General features: G+C 45.1%; 1 protein-coding gene across 1 annotated transcript in view; it reads left to right on the forward strand.

The window, feature by feature from the left end:
* The window catches only part of ADAMTS9 (ADAM metallopeptidase with thrombospondin type 1 motif 9), a 168365-nt gene that overhangs the window by 127100 nt on the left and 23630 nt on the right, over positions 1 to 17635 (forward strand). The window contains exons 31-37 of the mRNA XM_057705101.1: positions 7105 to 7278; positions 11560 to 11754; positions 12831 to 12963; positions 13178 to 13272; positions 13388 to 13482; positions 13575 to 13708; positions 15457 to 15548. Of these exons, the coding sequence (XP_057561084.1) occupies positions 7105 to 7278; positions 11560 to 11754; positions 12831 to 12963; positions 13178 to 13272; positions 13388 to 13482; positions 13575 to 13708; positions 15457 to 15548 (918 nt within the window). The remainder of the gene's footprint in view (positions 1 to 7104; positions 7279 to 11559; positions 11755 to 12830; positions 12964 to 13177; positions 13273 to 13387; positions 13483 to 13574; positions 13709 to 15456; positions 15549 to 17635) is intronic.

The following is a 17635-nucleotide window of genomic DNA, read 5'->3' on the forward strand; positions in this document are numbered from 1 at the left end:
GATTCAGTGCAGTGCCTAGCATATTTTAGGCCTTCCACAAATGGTACTTCTCTTTGGTACAGTGGACTCCCGATGGAGGGTTCAGGTGATGACCAGCGCTTTAGCTTAGCCTGCATATATCACAATGTTGGGCTTTTAAGATTACCTGCCAACTTTGGGCTAGTTATTTAGCTTTTCACTGTTCCGTTTTATTCACTTTAGAATTATTATGCTCATGAGGCTGAGTTTAAAAAAATATATAACTTTTTAATTATTTTGAAATTTACTATCATAAAAAACTTATTGATAGTATTATAATCTGATATATGAATTTAATTATAGCTGAAGAGGTCTTTTAATCCAACTTGAATTGTGAGTATGTGGGTTATGCATCTCTTAGTTTTAAGGAGTAAATCTCCCAGTTCTTGCAAGTATTCTTTTTTAACTTTTACCCAGAATGCTCTCTTTCCTCCCTAGTACCTCTGTATCACAAAGTGGCTGCCCTGCTCCTTCCCTCACATCAGTGACCCTTGCTTATCCTTCAGGCTGCAAGCAAGACGTCACATCCTTTTAGAAGCCTTTGCTAATCACACCTCTCCTCAAATGACTGAGTCAGATGACCCTCCTCTCAGGTCTCATATCACCCTGAAAATATTCTGCTTCAGCAGTTAGCATTCTGAATTGTTGCTGCCTGTTTTTCTTGTCTAGGTTATCAGCTGTTGGAGGTCAGAAAGCTTGTTCACCAGAGTTTTCTCTAGCATTTAGCACAGTACCTACAGCACTGAAGACACTTCATGAATGAATGAATTTATGAATGAATGGAGGGACAAAATAATAGTTGGGTGGAAGGAGGGAAGGGAGGGAGAGAGGGAAGGAAGAACAAAGGCATTATAGAAGAATGCCTGTTAATTGATGGCCTTTCTTCTTTAACTATTTAGAATCACATCACTCTAAACTGTCTTTTAGAACAAACTGTTTTTCCTGTAAGAACAGCTGTCTTGTTTTCTTGTCACATTGCCATGGACAAGCTGTGCTTGGATCTTTCTGGCCTTTGTAGAGCTGCCCACCCCATGGCTGTCTGACCCAGTGCAGGGACTTGGACCACTCTAATACATATTTGGATTCTAAAAACTTTTACTGAGATCAGCTATAGAATGAGTCCCAAGTTCATCTTCTTAGCACAGAAAAATTAGTAATGAGCTGCAGGTCATTGGTCAGTTGCTTACAAAGATTTTATGAAGTTTACAATAGGGAGTGATTGGGTTTTGATGTGTGAACAAGGGCCAGATATTAACTCTTTATTACTCATTCCCTCATTAATTTATTCAACAAATCTTTATCGAGCACCTGCAAAATGCCAGGCACTAGGCATTAAGAATGCAATAGAAAATGTGAAATTGCTATGGTGGGATTAATTATCTCGTGAGAGAGACCGACAGAAGACAAGCAAACAGACCTGTTACGTGATATTGGCAATTGTGAAACGTGCTGTGATGGGGAAAAAGAAAAAACCCAACAACAAATGCTGAGATAGATACAGAGAACGATAGGCTAGTCCTACCTTCTCTAGGGTGGTTGGGTAAAGGTCAAGAGGAAGTGATTCTAGGTAGAAGAGGGAGGGAGGACAGAGCCCAGCGTGTTCGTGGACAAAAGCACAGCACATTGGGAGCAGAGTCAGCTAAGGGACCAAAAGGCTGAAATGAGGTTGGACCTGCAGGAGCACCTGGGTTAAGACCTGTCCTGTAAGCCAGGGCAAGAGTTTGGATTTTCTCCTAAGGAGTGTAGGACATTTACAAGCCCCTCTATGACCTGGCCTCTGCCCACCTCCTGGAATCCCCATCTCAAACCAAAGGCTCTAAGGACCCCCAACTGCTGTAGTCATTCCCCTGCCCCACTTCCCCATAACATCCACCTCCAGGGGCATGCTGAGCCCCTCCCGAGAGTGTCCCCTTCTCCCCCACCTTCCCCGTGCCTGGTTAACTCAGCTCCTCCTCTTCTGCCACTACCTGGGCACCCCTTTTAGTGTTGTGGGAATTCCCACTCCTGGTCCTTCCTCTTCTCTTGCTGTCACAGCTGCAGATACCCTGATGGCTTCTACCTCCATCATACTCTCTGTTATGAAACTCATACCTGCTCACACAGCCATACAAGGCGGCACTGAGTGTTAAACCCCAGGGTTCACCAGCTAGCTGGCTCTCTTGACACATGGACCCCTAGCTGGGAGAAGCAGCCATCCCTGGTGTCGTAACAGAGAGAGAAGGTAAGTAGGAAGATGTCAGGGCTGTATCCCCGTGCCCAGCACAGAACTTGGCCCATTGCAAGCAGGCAGCCCTTGTTTTATTGTGCTTCACTGTATTGCACTTTGCAGGTACCGTGGGTTTTTTGTTTGTTTCTTACAAATTGAAGGTTTGTGGCAACCCTGCATTGAGCAAGCTTATTGGTACCATTTTTTCCAAAAACGTTCCCTCACTTTGTATCTCTGTGTCACATTTTGGTAATTCTCGCAATATTTCAGTTTTTCTATGTTATATTTGTTATGGTGACCTGGAATCAGTGATGTTTGATGCTACTGCTAGGACTTGCTGAAGGTGAGTTAGCTTTTTTTTTTTTAGCAATAAAGTATTTTTAAATTAAGTACATTTTTTAGACATAATGCTATTGCATATTTATAGTGTAAATATAACTTTTATATGCCTTGGGAAACCAAGAAATTCATGTGACTCACTTTATTGCAATGTTCCCTTTATCGTGATGGTCTGGAACCAAACCCGCAATGTCTCTGAGGTGTGCTTGTATTGGCTGAATGAGTGAATGACTTTAAAGTTACAAAATGTCTCCATAGCATTATTTCTGCCTTTTTCCCTTGCAAGTATACTATTTTGGGGCAAAGATATCCAAACTCCACATACCTGACTTTTAAAATGAAGTTGTTGGTAATTTGAAGGTTGCTTTTTCTTTTTTTAACCTAAAACATTGTTAGAGTGTAAAGCAATCATACTCCAATAAAGAGTTTAAAAATAACAACAACAAAAACAGTGTTAGATACATTGATTTGTACTCCCTGTTCCTTTTAGCCAAAGACTCTGTGTAGCACATCCAGAACACTGTGCTGTAAAGCTCCCCATTTGTTCTTTGACTTGGTTGTCCACACACTATCTGACAATGACAGTCTGGCCCTAATAAGGACACAACACATTCTTTCATCCATGGAGAAAATCAGCAACCTTAAAGGTTGAGCAGGTGGATATGAAGAATGATTTTCTTCCCTCCATAGTTAGGGCATCTCACCAAAAAAGTGTAAAGCAACTTGGTTGCAACCTTTAAGGAAAGTTAGTTTCTACCCATTGCATTAAGTGGCCCCTTTTAGACCATTACCCTGTGGCCAACCAACCTAGCTAAATAAAATAGTTTATTTTAGATCTTCCTCACCCTCAAATTTAAACAGTTTTTCCCTCCTGTTAGTTTCAGCCATTTACAGGCACACACAGCCCATGGGGCAATGAGCAAGCTGCCCAAGTTAACCCCGGGCTGTGATAGTCGCTTTCTGACTTACAGGTGGGCTGAATTTCAAAGATGCTGATGGTGTGACGTATACTTAGTATAGTTTTTTCTAAAATCTGTAATGAAATTAGAGAAAAATCTTTTGGAAATTAAAATAAGCTTCGTTGAGCTGCTCCAGCTTTTTTTCAGAACATTCTAGATCATGTTCCAAGACACAGGAAGGAGTCATAAATCCTAGGTGAGTGGGAGAAGTGATATTACTGAGAGCTGATAAAACCCTGTAGTATGGGCTGGATTTGCTTTCTGATTACCCAGCCCCTGTGCTCTGGTTAGGATTTAAAACTCCAGGAGAAAAGCCATGCTAAGTGATTTTCAGAGCTGCTGTTGACTTATTCCAAACCACTGGGCAAGTCACTTATTTACTTAGTGTAATTTTTCTAAAATTTATATTCAAAGTAAGGTTTCCCAACACCCTTTGCCAACATTGGCGAAATAGGTTTTATGGTAGTTAACCATTATTTAACACCAAGGGAGAAACACCTGATAAGCAGAAAGTATTTAGTAATCTTTGCTTTTCTGCTCTAAACTGTTACTTATTGGTACCGATTGAAGCCCTATGGATTAGTGAAAATGAAAGAGGACACTGGAAGCTTTAGTCCAGGTTGGCCACTCAACAATCATGATCTTCTCTGAGTCACCTAAGTCCTGATTTTCTAAGGAGTTACTTTTTCTATGGGGAGTTAAGTATGTTAAGCAAAGATCTACACATCACAGATTAACCATTGTTTGGTTTTGTTACATTCAGTGGCTCATTTGGCTTTTTTTTTTAATGAAGAAATAAAGACATTATTCCTGCACAGTGATTCCCAGCATCTTCCAGGGGAAGAGAAACCCCCAGACCTGCTGAGTCAGAACTGAGCTAGGTGTCCTGCTCAGCCAGCCTCCTTTCTGGTGGGAAGACATCTGCTCCTCTGTGCTCATCTCACACTGCTTTCTATTCATATTTGTGCCCCAGAAAAATTAGGAATGATTCCATACTCTAGATATAGAGATTTGCTTCCAAACAGCAGAAATTTTGAGTTAAGTTTGCAAATGATAAGGAGCAGCCAGGACACAACCACATACATATCCCTTCTACCTTCTGAGAGAACAAAGCAGCTTATAAAAGACATGGGTATACTAGATGACCCAGCATTTCCACTCTGAAGGATATGCCCAGAAGAACTGAAATTAGGTATGCAAATTTGCACGCGTGGTCATAGCAGCACTCTTCGCAATTGCCAAAAGATGGCAACAACCCAAACGTCCATTAACATTTGACTAAACAAAATGTGGTACATTCATACAATGGACTATTCAGCCATAAAAAGGAATGAAGTACTGATCCATGTTCAACATGGCAAGACGTTGAAAGCATTATGCTAAGTGAAAGAAGCCAGGCACAAAAGGCCACATATCGGATGGTTCCATTTCTGTGAAATACCGAGAACAGTCAAATGCATACAGACAGAAAGCAGTCTGGTGGTTGCCGCAGTCTGGGAGAGAGGGGAAATGGGGAGTGACTGCTTAATGGGTACAGGGTTCCCTTCTGGGGTGATGAAAATGTTCTGGAACTAGATAGTGATGACAGTCGCACAACATGACCAGTGATGACATACCACTGAATTGTACACTTTAAAGTGATTAAAATGGTGAATTTTACATCATGTATATTTTGCTACCAAAAAGGGGGGGGGGGGTGGAAAAGAAAAGAAAGAAAGAAAGAAAGGCAAGAGGTATATCAAGAAAGACATTTCTGAGTCAGTGTGGGTTCCAAACTCAAATGCCTTTGCGATGCTTTGGGTAATAAAAGCGAAGGAGGTTGTGAGAGACAAAAGAGAGGTGGAGTCTATGGCCATCCCTAAAAAGACTAATAGAAAAAAGTTTAAAAGACTTTATGTGAACAGTGACAGCTCAGAGTAGTTGGATGAGGCCCAGGGGCAACAGGGTTTGTAATCCCCTGTTAAAGGAAACCTAAACTGTCTTTGACACAGGTCAGTTACAGTGGCTTTCTTATGTAATTTAGAGTCTTGAAATGTTGGGTGACACAAATGCTTCAGATAAGACAGGTTTGGGAGACCTTTAACAACACAGATAACTAAGGTAAAACTTCTGTGGTGGGGTTTGCTGTTGGTGAAAGCAAAAAAAATAAGAAATTTTGGGTCAGCACAGAGATCATCCTAGAATGAAACATACCACTTGCTCTATTTTCTTCACTTGGTTTATGGGAATGAAAAATATCTATCCGGCTCACCTCACAAAGAGATGGATAACCTGGAATCAGTTCTTTAGGCTAAGTCTCAGTTTATTCATCTGAAAAATGAAAATCATAATAATGGCTAAATCTTGCTGCCTAGCTGTCTACTTTAATGTCTGTCTTTGCTACTAAAATACAGCTCCTCTCTGAGGGCTGGGGCTGTGCTATGTGTGTCCACTCCTGTTCATGCAGACCCATCACAGGGCCGGACGCTTCTTAGAAACTTGGTGAATATTGGCCAAGTGATCAAGGGATGAGAGCAGTTCACCTTGGAGAAAAAAAGGCTGTAGAGGCTACAGGAAATCTCTCCTCAAGTCCCTGAAGGGGGTGTTTTGTGGGAAACAAAACTTGTCCTCTGTGCTCCCTTGGAATCGACAAGTAGGACAAGAGGCTAGAGTTGGCAAAGAGATAGGCTTAGTTCCGTGATATAAGATGAAATGGGCCACCTGGACAAGGAATAACTTCCCTGACTCTAGAGGTATTTTGACACCATTTGGCCATAAGTTTTAAAGAGATTCAGTGTTTGAATGGGTGAAGTCATCAGGCCTTAGAGTCCTTTCCAAGCCTGAAATTCATTCATTCACACTTTCATTGCCTCATTCAGGCAGCCACTTAATTGAATGCTGATTTCTATGCCAGGAACAGTGTTGTTGTTACCAAGTTCAAGCTCATGCTGCTTGCTGCATGACAGGCCAGTAAATCGAGAGACAAGGTGTTGGGGCAAGGAATAGCAATTTTATTCAGAAAGCCAGCAGTCGGAGAAGATGGTGGACTGGTGCCCCAAAGAACCATCTTACCAGAGTTAGAATTTAGGCTTCTTTTATACTAAAAGGGGAGGGGGTGTGGCTGGTTGTTGCGGATTTCTTGGTGCCAGAATCCTTTGTTCTTGCAGCTGTCCAAGTAGGTCTGATCACCATGTTCCTATATACTCCAATAAGAATTATTTTCTTTTCTGCAATTTTTATCTTTCTATGAATGGATCATGTTATATTTTAAAAGTCAGAACCTTGCAAATAAGCTATAATGTATATTTCAGGCTGTAGGCAACATTCTTTTACAAAGGTGCAAAGCCAGCATGACTCAGCACAGGTAACAGAGCACAAGGGCTGGAGCTAAAGGAATAGGTCCAGCCTGGAATCAGATTTGTTCTCTGTTACACTGTTAAGTAATGGGGGTAAAATAATGAGTTGTCTGACAGTGCCTGCCCTGGAGAAATCTTGTAGTCTTAAAGAGTATATAGAAAGGAAAATAAATTATTATGATAACAGGATATGAGAAATCATGTATTATCCTTCCACCTCACCACCCGTTTTGTCTGTCTTTAACAGTGCACCAAGACGTGTGGCGAAGGCTCCAGGTACCGCAAGGTGGTGTGTGTAGATGAGGACAAAGGTGGCGAGGTTCACGGCATGCATTGTGACATGAGCACGCGGCCTGTGGATCACGAGAGCTGTAGTTTGCAACCCTGCGAGTATGTCTGGATCACAGGAGAGTGGTCAGAGGTACGGTCCTGGGGATTCTGGAACTGCCTTCAGGTCAGCGATGGCCTAAGGGCAACAGAGTGATGACAGCAGGAATGTGGGAGACTCACACCCACCTGCCAGTTCTACTCCTGAGAACTGGGAGTCCTCAGACAAGTCCCTCAGCCTTCCTGGGCCAGATGCCTACATGTGCAAAGTGGGGGAGGTGCATGAGATGGTGTGCATGCTCCCCTCAACTCTACATTCTATGATTCACTTTGGTGTCCTATTAGTATGATTAGAAAGGAATTCTTGCAGAGGCTACACATTCATATGATGCCTGTAGGTGCCTGAAGAAACTTAAGTATAGGAAAATGTCTTAGTATCAAGGAGGCAATAGGGAATGGTAGGGACTGTGACAAACTAGCACACGATGTGTAAGGGGAACAGCGTAGGCTGTCTTCCACTCCAACAAAGGCCGTGCAGAAATGTGGGTCCAGTGTAACCAAACCTGCATTTTCAAGGGAGGACAAAAATTTGGTCTTTTATGTGAGACTCCTAATCTTAAAATGTGAACTCATGTTGTTTGTTTAAATCATTGTGTGGGGTGAACCTCCTTCATGGGCCAAATGCTGCCTCCCCATTTAACAACCTCCAATCCAGAGGAATGAAATAATTTTTCATAATATCCAAGGAATTTCAGGTGTCTATTTTTCCTCATCTCCTCCTGTACACAGTGCCTACCTAGACACTTTTTATTATTAATAAACCAATAGTACTAATCACACGATTATATTTACAAACCTCATGACCTTTTCAAATACTGAAAGACCTATAACATCAACATTTGCCACAAAGAATTTAGAATCTGGGCTCATAGCAAAGGTGCTTGCTGTCACTGGAGTCTTGTAAGAGTTTGACAGGGCAGCGATTTCATGTTTTAATGGAATGAATACTTGCATTTAGATGATATGTGTGTTGGGTGTTGAATTGTTTCTGTACTAAAACTGTTCCTAAAGTCTTTTCTAACTACGTCTCCCCATCCTTCACTCTACTCCCCTCCTGCAGGACATTTGGCACTGTCTGGAGACATTTTTGGTTGTCACAACGGGGGGAGGTGGGATGCTACTGGCATCTGGTGGGTAGAGACCAGGGATGCTGCTAAACCTCCTACAATGCACAGGACAGCCCCACAACAGAAAGCAATGCAGCCCAAATGTCAGGGGTGCTGAGGCTGAGAAACCATACTCTGTACCAACCCTGCATGTGCTTGGTTTGTTCTCAGAGAAGGGATGGGAGCTGTGGTCTGGATCATTAGAAGCAGATTTACTCTTGGACAGCCAGAAACATGGGAAGTCCAGATGAGTGTTCAAAATAGTCCTTGACTTTGACTTATTTTATTATTATTATTTTTTGAGGGGTATACCAAGTTCTTACTTTGGCTTTGATGAACAGGTTCCAACCCATTCAGATACCAAGGGCGGTGGGGAGGGGGTGCAGGGGGCTCCTCTCTTCTCTTCAGTTCACCCCTCCTCGTGCCTTGAAAGTCATGATCCCTAACTTTGGGTTCTCTGGGCTGCTGCACGAGGCCACACCCTGGCTCTCAGTAGCAGAAAGCCTTCCTTTCTGGCCCCCCCCACCCCAGGCCTCTATCCCTTGGACCACTCACCTCTCTGCCTCCTGGGAGCCTCTTCTTCTTGGTTTCTGGCTTGGTTCTTGATCACTCATCTTGCTGGAGTTTGTATGCCAGTCACACTGCCAAGCTAGACATCCGCATCTTAGCTGGTTTTGGTGTGTTGTTATTATTATCCTGAAAGAGTTTTTATCTCTTTCTAAGACTTGAGTCATGTTACTCCTGTGACTTTAACATAACCTTAATCTTTACCCCCAAAAGATGAGATAGGGAGATTTTTTTTGATTAATTAATTAATTAATTTAGGCTGCACCAGGTCTCAGTTGCAGCACACGGAATCTTTGTTGTGGCATGCAGGATCTTTTAGTTGCAGCATGCAGACTTCTTAGTTGTGGCATGCGGACTCTTAGTTGCGGCATGCATGTGGGATCTGTTTAACCCAACAGGGATAGAACCCCAGACCCCTGCATTGGGAGTGCGGAGTTTTACCCACTGGACCACCAGGGACGTCCCTGGGAGAAGTTGTTGTTTTTTTTTTAAAGCCCTCAACACATCTGCAGATTCTCAGGTGTGTCCTGCCATGTACAGATACAAGGACCATAGGAAGGGACCCTGCAAGGGGAGCGATACCCAAGGAACGGGAACAGAATCCCCTCTAGAAAAGCTTCTAGTAAAATACAAAAGCACAGCAAGATATGTCTTCTCTCTGGGGCCTTTATTACCTGGAGAGTTCTGTGTGCTCTGTATTAGAGAAGAGGACTCCATCACCCCTGGCCCACGTGTGCATTTCCCTGGTTAGGCCTGAAGTGTATCAGTAGTACAAGGAGCCCACATACTTACTGTTTCATTTTGCTTTATGGTTATTTTCAAGTTAGAAAAGTAACCTACGCTCATGATGAAGCACGCACATGGCACCAAGGTATGGAGAGTCGACCGTAAGACCTTCCCCACCTCACTCCTCTCTCCCCTCCCCAGAGATGAGAACCTATTATACTTCAGAATTCTGGTCTGAAATGGATTAAGGAAGTCAGAGGCACTCAACATTTTCAGGATGCTCTTAACAGCTACTGAAGAGTGTGTTCTTTCCAGCTGTTTTCAGAGCTGTGGAGGCCTCTGAATAAAACCTGACCATATTTGGGGCTCATTTCCACCCATCAGTGCCTGTCTCCCACTGCATCCCCCACGTAAATGGCCACTGGGCTGCTTTTGCTCCTGGTTGGTAGGGAGAAAGGGTCTTAGCATTTGCCTTCTCAGACGTACAGCCTTGTTTAAATTAGTACAGACTGAGGTCAGGGTACACAGGCACTGAGTTAGATACTCTAAAATACCCACAGCTTGGATAGACAGCATTTGTAAGCTGTCTGTCCATGCATGAAACACCTCAGACTAGCCCTGCTCTCCCCTGGCCTGGCATCAACTGCGTCTTTGGGCATTTGAACAGCGGCAGCCAAAGAAGGAAGAAATGTACGCAGAGCATTTCCAGGTCTCGAGCCAGCTGGAAGGAGGGCCCAGGATGCTTTGCATGCCTGTGGCTGGGCCAGTTCCCTCCTCCCTCCAGGACCGTGTCAAGGGGAGTCTTCCCCCTAGAAAAGTTACAGGAGCAGCAAGCCATGTGGTTTAAAGCAATAGCTCAGGAGACTCCAGGAAAAAGAGACACTGGTTTTAATAGCAAATGAGAACTGATGGACGCTATGGTCTCTCACCCCAGAAAAAGCAAAACACACCACATGCTGCGTACTGTTTCCAGGGTTCATCTGGTCCCCCCTCAGAGAACCTTTGATTTCGAGAATCCTGAAACTCTACCTTAATTTTATGTCACATTTTCAGAGGGAGTGGCCCATTATCTGATGACTTTGCCCAAAAATATCATCAAAACAATTGTTTTCTTTAAAAAATAATATAGAAAATACTTCGCTGAGGAGGTTGAACATAATCTAAAATCTTATTAATAACCAATTAGATGTCCCATCACAGAAGAGAGCTGAGACACCAGTAAAATACCTTTCCCTTCTCCTTTTCTGTCTTGTCTGGGTATTTTTAAATGCTGTATACTTATAGCAGAAGGCCTAAATGACTGCATGATTTAGAGAGAGCCAGGGTGGGAGGAAGCAGAAAGGTAACATTAATTTTAAGTCACGATACACAGCCAAGGAGAGAGGAGAGAGAAAGAAATTAAGTGGAGAGCAGGTGGGAAAGCAAACTATCAAACAGGGAAGGAAAATTGTCCCTGAGTCCTCTCTTGGCAGAGCGCCTGGATTTTGTACACAGGTGGTCTCGGGCCCTCTCTCCATCCCACTTGGTCACTTCTCTGATGCGGTCATTGGAGGTTTGGAAACGCGTGATTTGTCCGCCAGTGTGTAGGGCTGTGGATGCTGCGAGTGGACCCAGTGACCGCTGGGGCGCCTCCCCCCCCCTCCTCCCCTTGAAATCCAGAGCAGGGGCTTGAGGCGCCCCCACCCACAGTGGCGGCCAGAAGATGTCGTGGCAGCCCTCCGTCTGGGAAGGCTCCTGTAGGGCTGCATGTCCTCTGTGTGCCACGGGCTGCTGCGCGCGATGCATACGCAGCTAATAAAGTGAGAGCTCTCCGCCCTGTTGTCCCGGGGTCAGCGTTCGATGTGGAGGTCAGAGGCCTATTGTGGCTGCCCCCCAGGCCCCACTCCAACCTCTGCTCTCTACCCCTCTCTTCCCAGTGCTCAGTGACCTGCGGAAAGGGCTACAAACAAAGGCTTGTCTCCTGTAGCGAGATTTACACCGGGAAGGAGAATTACGAGTACAGCTACCAAACCACCATCCACTGCCCAGGCACGCAGCCGCCCAGCGTCCAGCGCTGCTACCTGCGGGAATGCCCTGTCTCGGCCACCTGGAGAGTTGGCAACTGGGGGAGCGTAAGTAGACGATTGAGCGATCAAATTGGCAAGCTTTTGGATCTCAAACCCTGACTTAAACACGTCCTGCTTGAGCTGTCCTTCCAGGAGAGCCCTGGGTGAGAAACAGGGGTTAGCATTTTGAAATGGGCTGAAGGGGAAAGAAGGCGTCTCTGCTTGCTGGGCCGTATGGCCTGGTGCTTGAGGGGCTGGGGGGGGTGGGGAGGGCCTGAAGCCAGACAGCCTCCATCTGATTCCTGGTTCTGCCGCTTCCCAGTTACACGACCTTGGACAAGGTGCCAGACGTTCACGTCTGTTTCCTCCCCTGCAAAATGGGTGGTTGCGAAGATGAAATGAGTTCATGCATAAAAAAGCATGTGGGTTAAAATGGCAACTTTTGAAGCTCCGTATATTTTACCACGATTTAAAATTAGAAGGCACCCAGAATTCTAGTCTCTCACTGAAAAAGGGTTACAGAGGTGTTCATTGCTGTAGGTTCTGGCACTAAGAAATCTATAAGTGCTAGTCCCTCTACATCAGGAATCCTTGGTTGCACTGGGGTAACAATGAGTAGGAATATTTGATATTGGCATTCCTGCCCTGGAAAATTGCTCTAGCCGCCTGACTCCTTACTACGGGGCTTTCACTGATGCAAAGTGATGACCGGGCAAAAAGTTTGGGACCAGTTGAAAGTGGTTAAGGTTTAAATCTTGGCTCCACCATGACCTTAAACACATTTCCTAACATTTGAGCCCCAGTCTCCCCTCTGTAAAAAAAAAAGAGAATAATGCTAATACTATCTCATAGGGTGCTTGTGAGGCTAAGATGAGAAAATTGTGTGTGTGTGTGTGTGTGTGTGTGTATATATATCTCATATGTATGAATACATACGTAGGTACGTAGGTACGTATGTACAGATGTGTGTATATAAAACTTAGCACAGAGACTGGCCTGTAGTAAGTGCTCAGTTTGTGTCAGCTCTGTGTTTTCAGCAACATGGGGTCCTGTACCAGCCCCCAGGCTCTGAGCACCGCACCAGGAGAAGCCCACGCCTCCAGGTTCCATAGCCACATCTCTGAGCCTGCTCTTCCTTACAGTGCTCCGTGTCCTGTGGTGTCGGAGTGATGCACAGATCTGTGCAGTGTCTGACCAATGAGGACCAGCCCAGCCACTTATGCCCCACTGATTTGAAGCCTGAAGAAAGAAAAACCTGCCACAATATATATAACTGTAAGTTGGCCAACCAAAGCCATCTTTCTGGAGCTTGAAAAACAAGTTTCATTGTTGATGTGCTTGCCTGCCTTTTTCAGAAATACAGAAGTTATTTTTAAGAGATTGGCCCTCTTGCGAACAAACATGAGGGTGCCTAACTTAACACCTTCTGTTCGCGGCCACTGCACATCCTGCAGAATCACAGCCAGTTTTCACGGTTTGTGTTTTCCAGGCGAGTTGCCCCAGAACTGCAAAGAGGTAAAAAGACTGAAAGGTGCCGGTGAAGATGGGGAATATTTCTTGATCGTCACGGGAAAGCTCCTGAAGGTACGCGTCGCAGCTCGGTCATTATTTCTAGACTGGTTTCAGAGCCAGCAGCCCTGGATCTCATCGCCCCATTTCCGAGCTGCCCCTTGCAGGCTAATTCTGGTCTGTCTTTCAGGTCTTCTGTGCAGGGATGCACTCTGACCACCCCAAGGAGTACATGACACTGGTCCACGGCGACTCTGAGAATTTCTCTGAGGTTTATGGGCACAGGTAGGAGAGCTCAGGCTCAGAATAGCTCGGACACCTGGAGATCCCTGGAATTGCCTCCCCATCCTTACTGCAACATTCTCTCTGTCATGTAGGTTGCACAACCCAACGGAATGTCCCTACAACGGGAGCCGACGTGATGACTGTCAGTGTCGGAAGGACTACACGGCGGCTGGGTTTTCCAGCTTCCAGAAGATCAGAATAGACCTGACCACCATGCAAATCATCAGTGAGTTCCCTGGGATGTCCTGGGGGATGTGTCCGTGGGTCTCTCCATTCGGGCGGCGAAGTGTCCTTCGCGGGGGCTGGGCCGAGGCCTGGAGGGTGTGAAGATGAACTTAGGGTCCAGGCATGGCAGTCCCAGTCGAAGCTGCCTGAGGGTGAGGTTTGCACCTTTTGATCACTGCTGCCCCCCCCACAGTGCCTGGAAAGTGCCTAGCACGTGGTAGTGCTCCATCAGATTTGTGACGAATGGAGAAGGTGGAAGCACATTAAAGGGTGCCATCGCCGTGGGGGAGTCAGGGCAGCATCCCCCAAGATAGGACATTGAAATGGAGACCTTGAGGCCAAGTGGGAGTGAGCCAGGTGTCGAGGTGGGCAGAGCAAGCATGGCAGCAGAAGTTTGGAAGGGAAAAGAAGGTTTAAGGTAGCAGATGCAAACTCCAAATCTATGAAATTCATGTAGCAATCTTCACCCCACCCTGGGCTCCCACCAGCAGTGTACACACACACACACACACACACACATAAAACTAATTTTCTCTGATTGTCAATTTACAGAAGAAAAATGGAGGACAGAATTACCTTTTTTTAAACTAGCCTGTGCGTGGGCTGATTTCATACTCTGGCTAACACTGCATTTTTGTTAGGGACATTAATCATAGGAGTGGTTAAAGACAGCTCACATATCTAAGCGCGTCCCCTCGAATAGAGGAAAACACAGGAATAATGAATAATTAATTTTTCTTCATTAACGTTGTTCCTGTAGTCTTGCATTGCTTTCCTCTGGAGGTAGATTAAACTTGATTTGTACCAAGATATTTTTAATTGCCGTCAGGCAGACGGATGAGGGCTGAGGGAAGAGTCTGCAGTTTCCCGCTTAGATAACATCCTGGCTGAGACCCAGGGCTTCTGCGTGCTGAGGCGGGCAAGGGCCCCTCCAAAGACCCTTGGAGGTCGGGGGACTCAGATTTCCCTGCCACAAATCTGCAGAAAGATTAAGACCTTCTCTTGCTCTTTCCGAACGACAGAGCAGAAAGCTGGTCTCCAGTTCCCCCCAGACTTTGCAGGATTCTCCATCTGTCCCCTCCTGATTGGCCTTCCCCATCCCAGAGCTGTTCTCAGCTAGAAGAGGGTTAAAGACACGAGCACTGTTTTTATTGGCTTTTTTTCTAACTACAAGTTAGCCCCAAACTTGAGAAACTGCCATTAATACTTTCAAGATGTGGGTTCTAATTGCTCCACATTTTGGCAATAACAGTGGCTGGGCCACGGGAGGACAGATGAGCCTCGGGGAATAACTGCTAAGTAGCTGGAAATGCTTCGCTGGCTTATTTCCCGCGTCCTGCAGCCTCGGAGGCCGCCGTCTCCGGGAGATTCACAATCAGCCAATTACACTACTTTTAAGGGAGGTGATTCATATATTTATTTATATAGGAATAGATTCCAAAGTCATCTTAAACCCCCTTTTTGGCTTCCATACTGTGAGAAGACAGGCAGTGCTGGTAAAACCCAGGGAAGGAAGCTCTCGGACCCACAGATATAGCGGGGGGAGTGCAAGTATACATCTGGATCCATTTGCTCACTAATCATACTTTGGGTTGATTTTTTTTTTCTTTTCTCTCCCATTCCCTCTTACGATTTCTCTAACTCTCCTTCTTCCCTTCTGTCTTCTTATTACCATCCTGTCCCTTCCCTACCTCTTTCTCATACTCTCATCAATCTGCTCCCTTTAACACTTTCTCCAAAACCCCACAGCTACTGACCTACAGTTTGCCAGGACAAGCGAAGGACATCCCGTCCCTTTTGCCACCGCCGGAGACTGCTACAGCGCCGCCAAGTGCCCCCAGGTACGTGCGAGGTGCCTCCCCACCCCCCAGCCGGGGAGCCGCATCCCCCCTGCCCCCCACCCCCACCCTTGACTGCATCTGTTTCTGCAGGTGTAATTAGAACAGCGTCTCTGGAAGGCAGTTTGGCCACCTGTGTCAAGGGTCTCACAAATGCTCACAGCCTCTAACCCAGTCACTCCGCTCCTAAGAGTGTTTCCTAAGGAAATGAGCACAGCTACAGGCCAAACATCCACATTCAGCGAAATGTGTCTACGGTCATGGTGAAAATTTAGAAACAAATTAGATATCACATGGCAAGGGTTTGGTTAAACAAATGATGATGTTAAAACAAAATATTATGCAGTCAGTGACATGTCAGTAAATGTTTAATAACTGGCTCTCCAGGTGAAGAGGGGGGAAAAAGATCAATGCTTTTGTAGCATTTGCCCATTTCTGTGGTGTAAATTTTCTCCCTGACTGGTTTCAAGTTGTCAATATCATGTCACAAAATGGAGAGTTGGGGAGAGATGCACACAGTTGCCTCTCAAAAGCCAGTACAAGTGGGTTCCAACACCCCACTGTGAGCCATTAAAAATTCTGAATATTGCATGAGACAGAAAAACCGTCACTCCTATTTCAGATGTATAAAGGTGCAGTGCTCAGACCAGGAAGTGCGAAGTATCTCATGAATCCGCTCTCCAGCAGAGTAGCTGAACAGCAGTCTTACCCAGGCTACAGTTGCACACGTTTTTGCCTCCTTAGAGGTGTGGCAAGTTTTTTCTTGCTTTTTGGAATAGGCTGTGAAAATCCTCCTGAGCTCATTTTGCAAAGCGGGCATCTGTCTTTGCCAGAAACTTCTGCAAGGAGAAGGCAGGACAGACATAATGCATTAGGTGATTCTGGACAGGAGAACGTGGCCCCAGTCTTTCCGTTGATTTACATGAGGACTTCACAAAGCAGTTGTCAAACGCTGTGGCAGGAATTCTCCGCGTTGCTGTGGGCCTTCCCAGATTCTAGGAATCGGGGCTGGGTGATGCTCAGGACCCCAGGCACTGTCTCCCCAGGACACGTTTACACACAACCACAGAGACCATCGAAAGACAAACACATCTGAATTTTCTTTTAATGACGTGTTTTCTCAGCCCCAAGCTTTAGAAAGTATTGCTAAACATTTTAGAGAAGTGAAAAGGAAGCTCTCGGGGGAGAAAGAAAATAAACAAAGGACAGAATGTTAAAAGAGGCCTTTTCTCCATTACCCAGGAATTGAAGACTTTTGAAGTGCGGTTTCTTTAGAGCACTTGACGACTTCAAACACCCCATTCGTATGGGTTGCATTTAACAGCTTATAGATTGGCGAGTCCTGCCTTTCTCAAATGCCTCAGGATTTTCTTGTTTCGATATGTGCATCTTTGGGGAAACTTAAGTAAATGAGAGGTAATTTGCATTCAGTTATTTCATAATTCAGAGACAAATGGACTGATTGATTTGCTAAATTCTGACACTAAAGCAGTTGCTAAGTGAGAAAAGCAAAGCCAGTGAGAGGGTAAGTTGTATTTTTTCCAGCCCATTCTTCAAACCATAATGGAAACTTTTAGAATTCAATTCCTTAGAAGTTTATTGAGCAGCAACTATATTGATGAAAGAAGGGAGTTTTTCAAATCACTTTTCCAGGGAAAAGTCTGTAGAAAGCATGACTATGCAAACTGCTTTGGAGCCCTGCTTGTCCTTTGATCTGTGATTGCAGAGAAATCAAAGCGGAGGGCTGCTCTGTTTGACAGTCTGCTGCATCTTCCTCCTCATCCATTGCTGTTGCTGTGGGAGGCCCCCAAGAGCCCTCAACTCAAGATACAGCCAGAGTGTGTTTTGTTTTCCTGATCACAGTGGATGCGGCATTACCGTTACTGATGCTGGTGTTAATAGCGTTTCTTGAGCGTTTACTGCACTTGAGACACTGTGCTCAGTGTTTCTAAATCAGTGTAGCATTTAATCATCCACAACATCCTATGAAAATGCCCCCTTTTGACAGTTGAGGAAACTGAGGTCTAGAGACATAGGGTAACTTACCCAAAACTACACTGGTGCTCAGTAGAGGCCTGATTTTATCCCAA

Source organism: Hippopotamus amphibius, chromosome 13, assembly GCF_030028045.1.
Source record: "Hippopotamus amphibius kiboko isolate mHipAmp2 chromosome 13, mHipAmp2.hap2, whole genome shotgun sequence".
NCBI lineage: Eukaryota > Metazoa > Chordata > Mammalia > Artiodactyla > Hippopotamidae > Hippopotamus > Hippopotamus amphibius.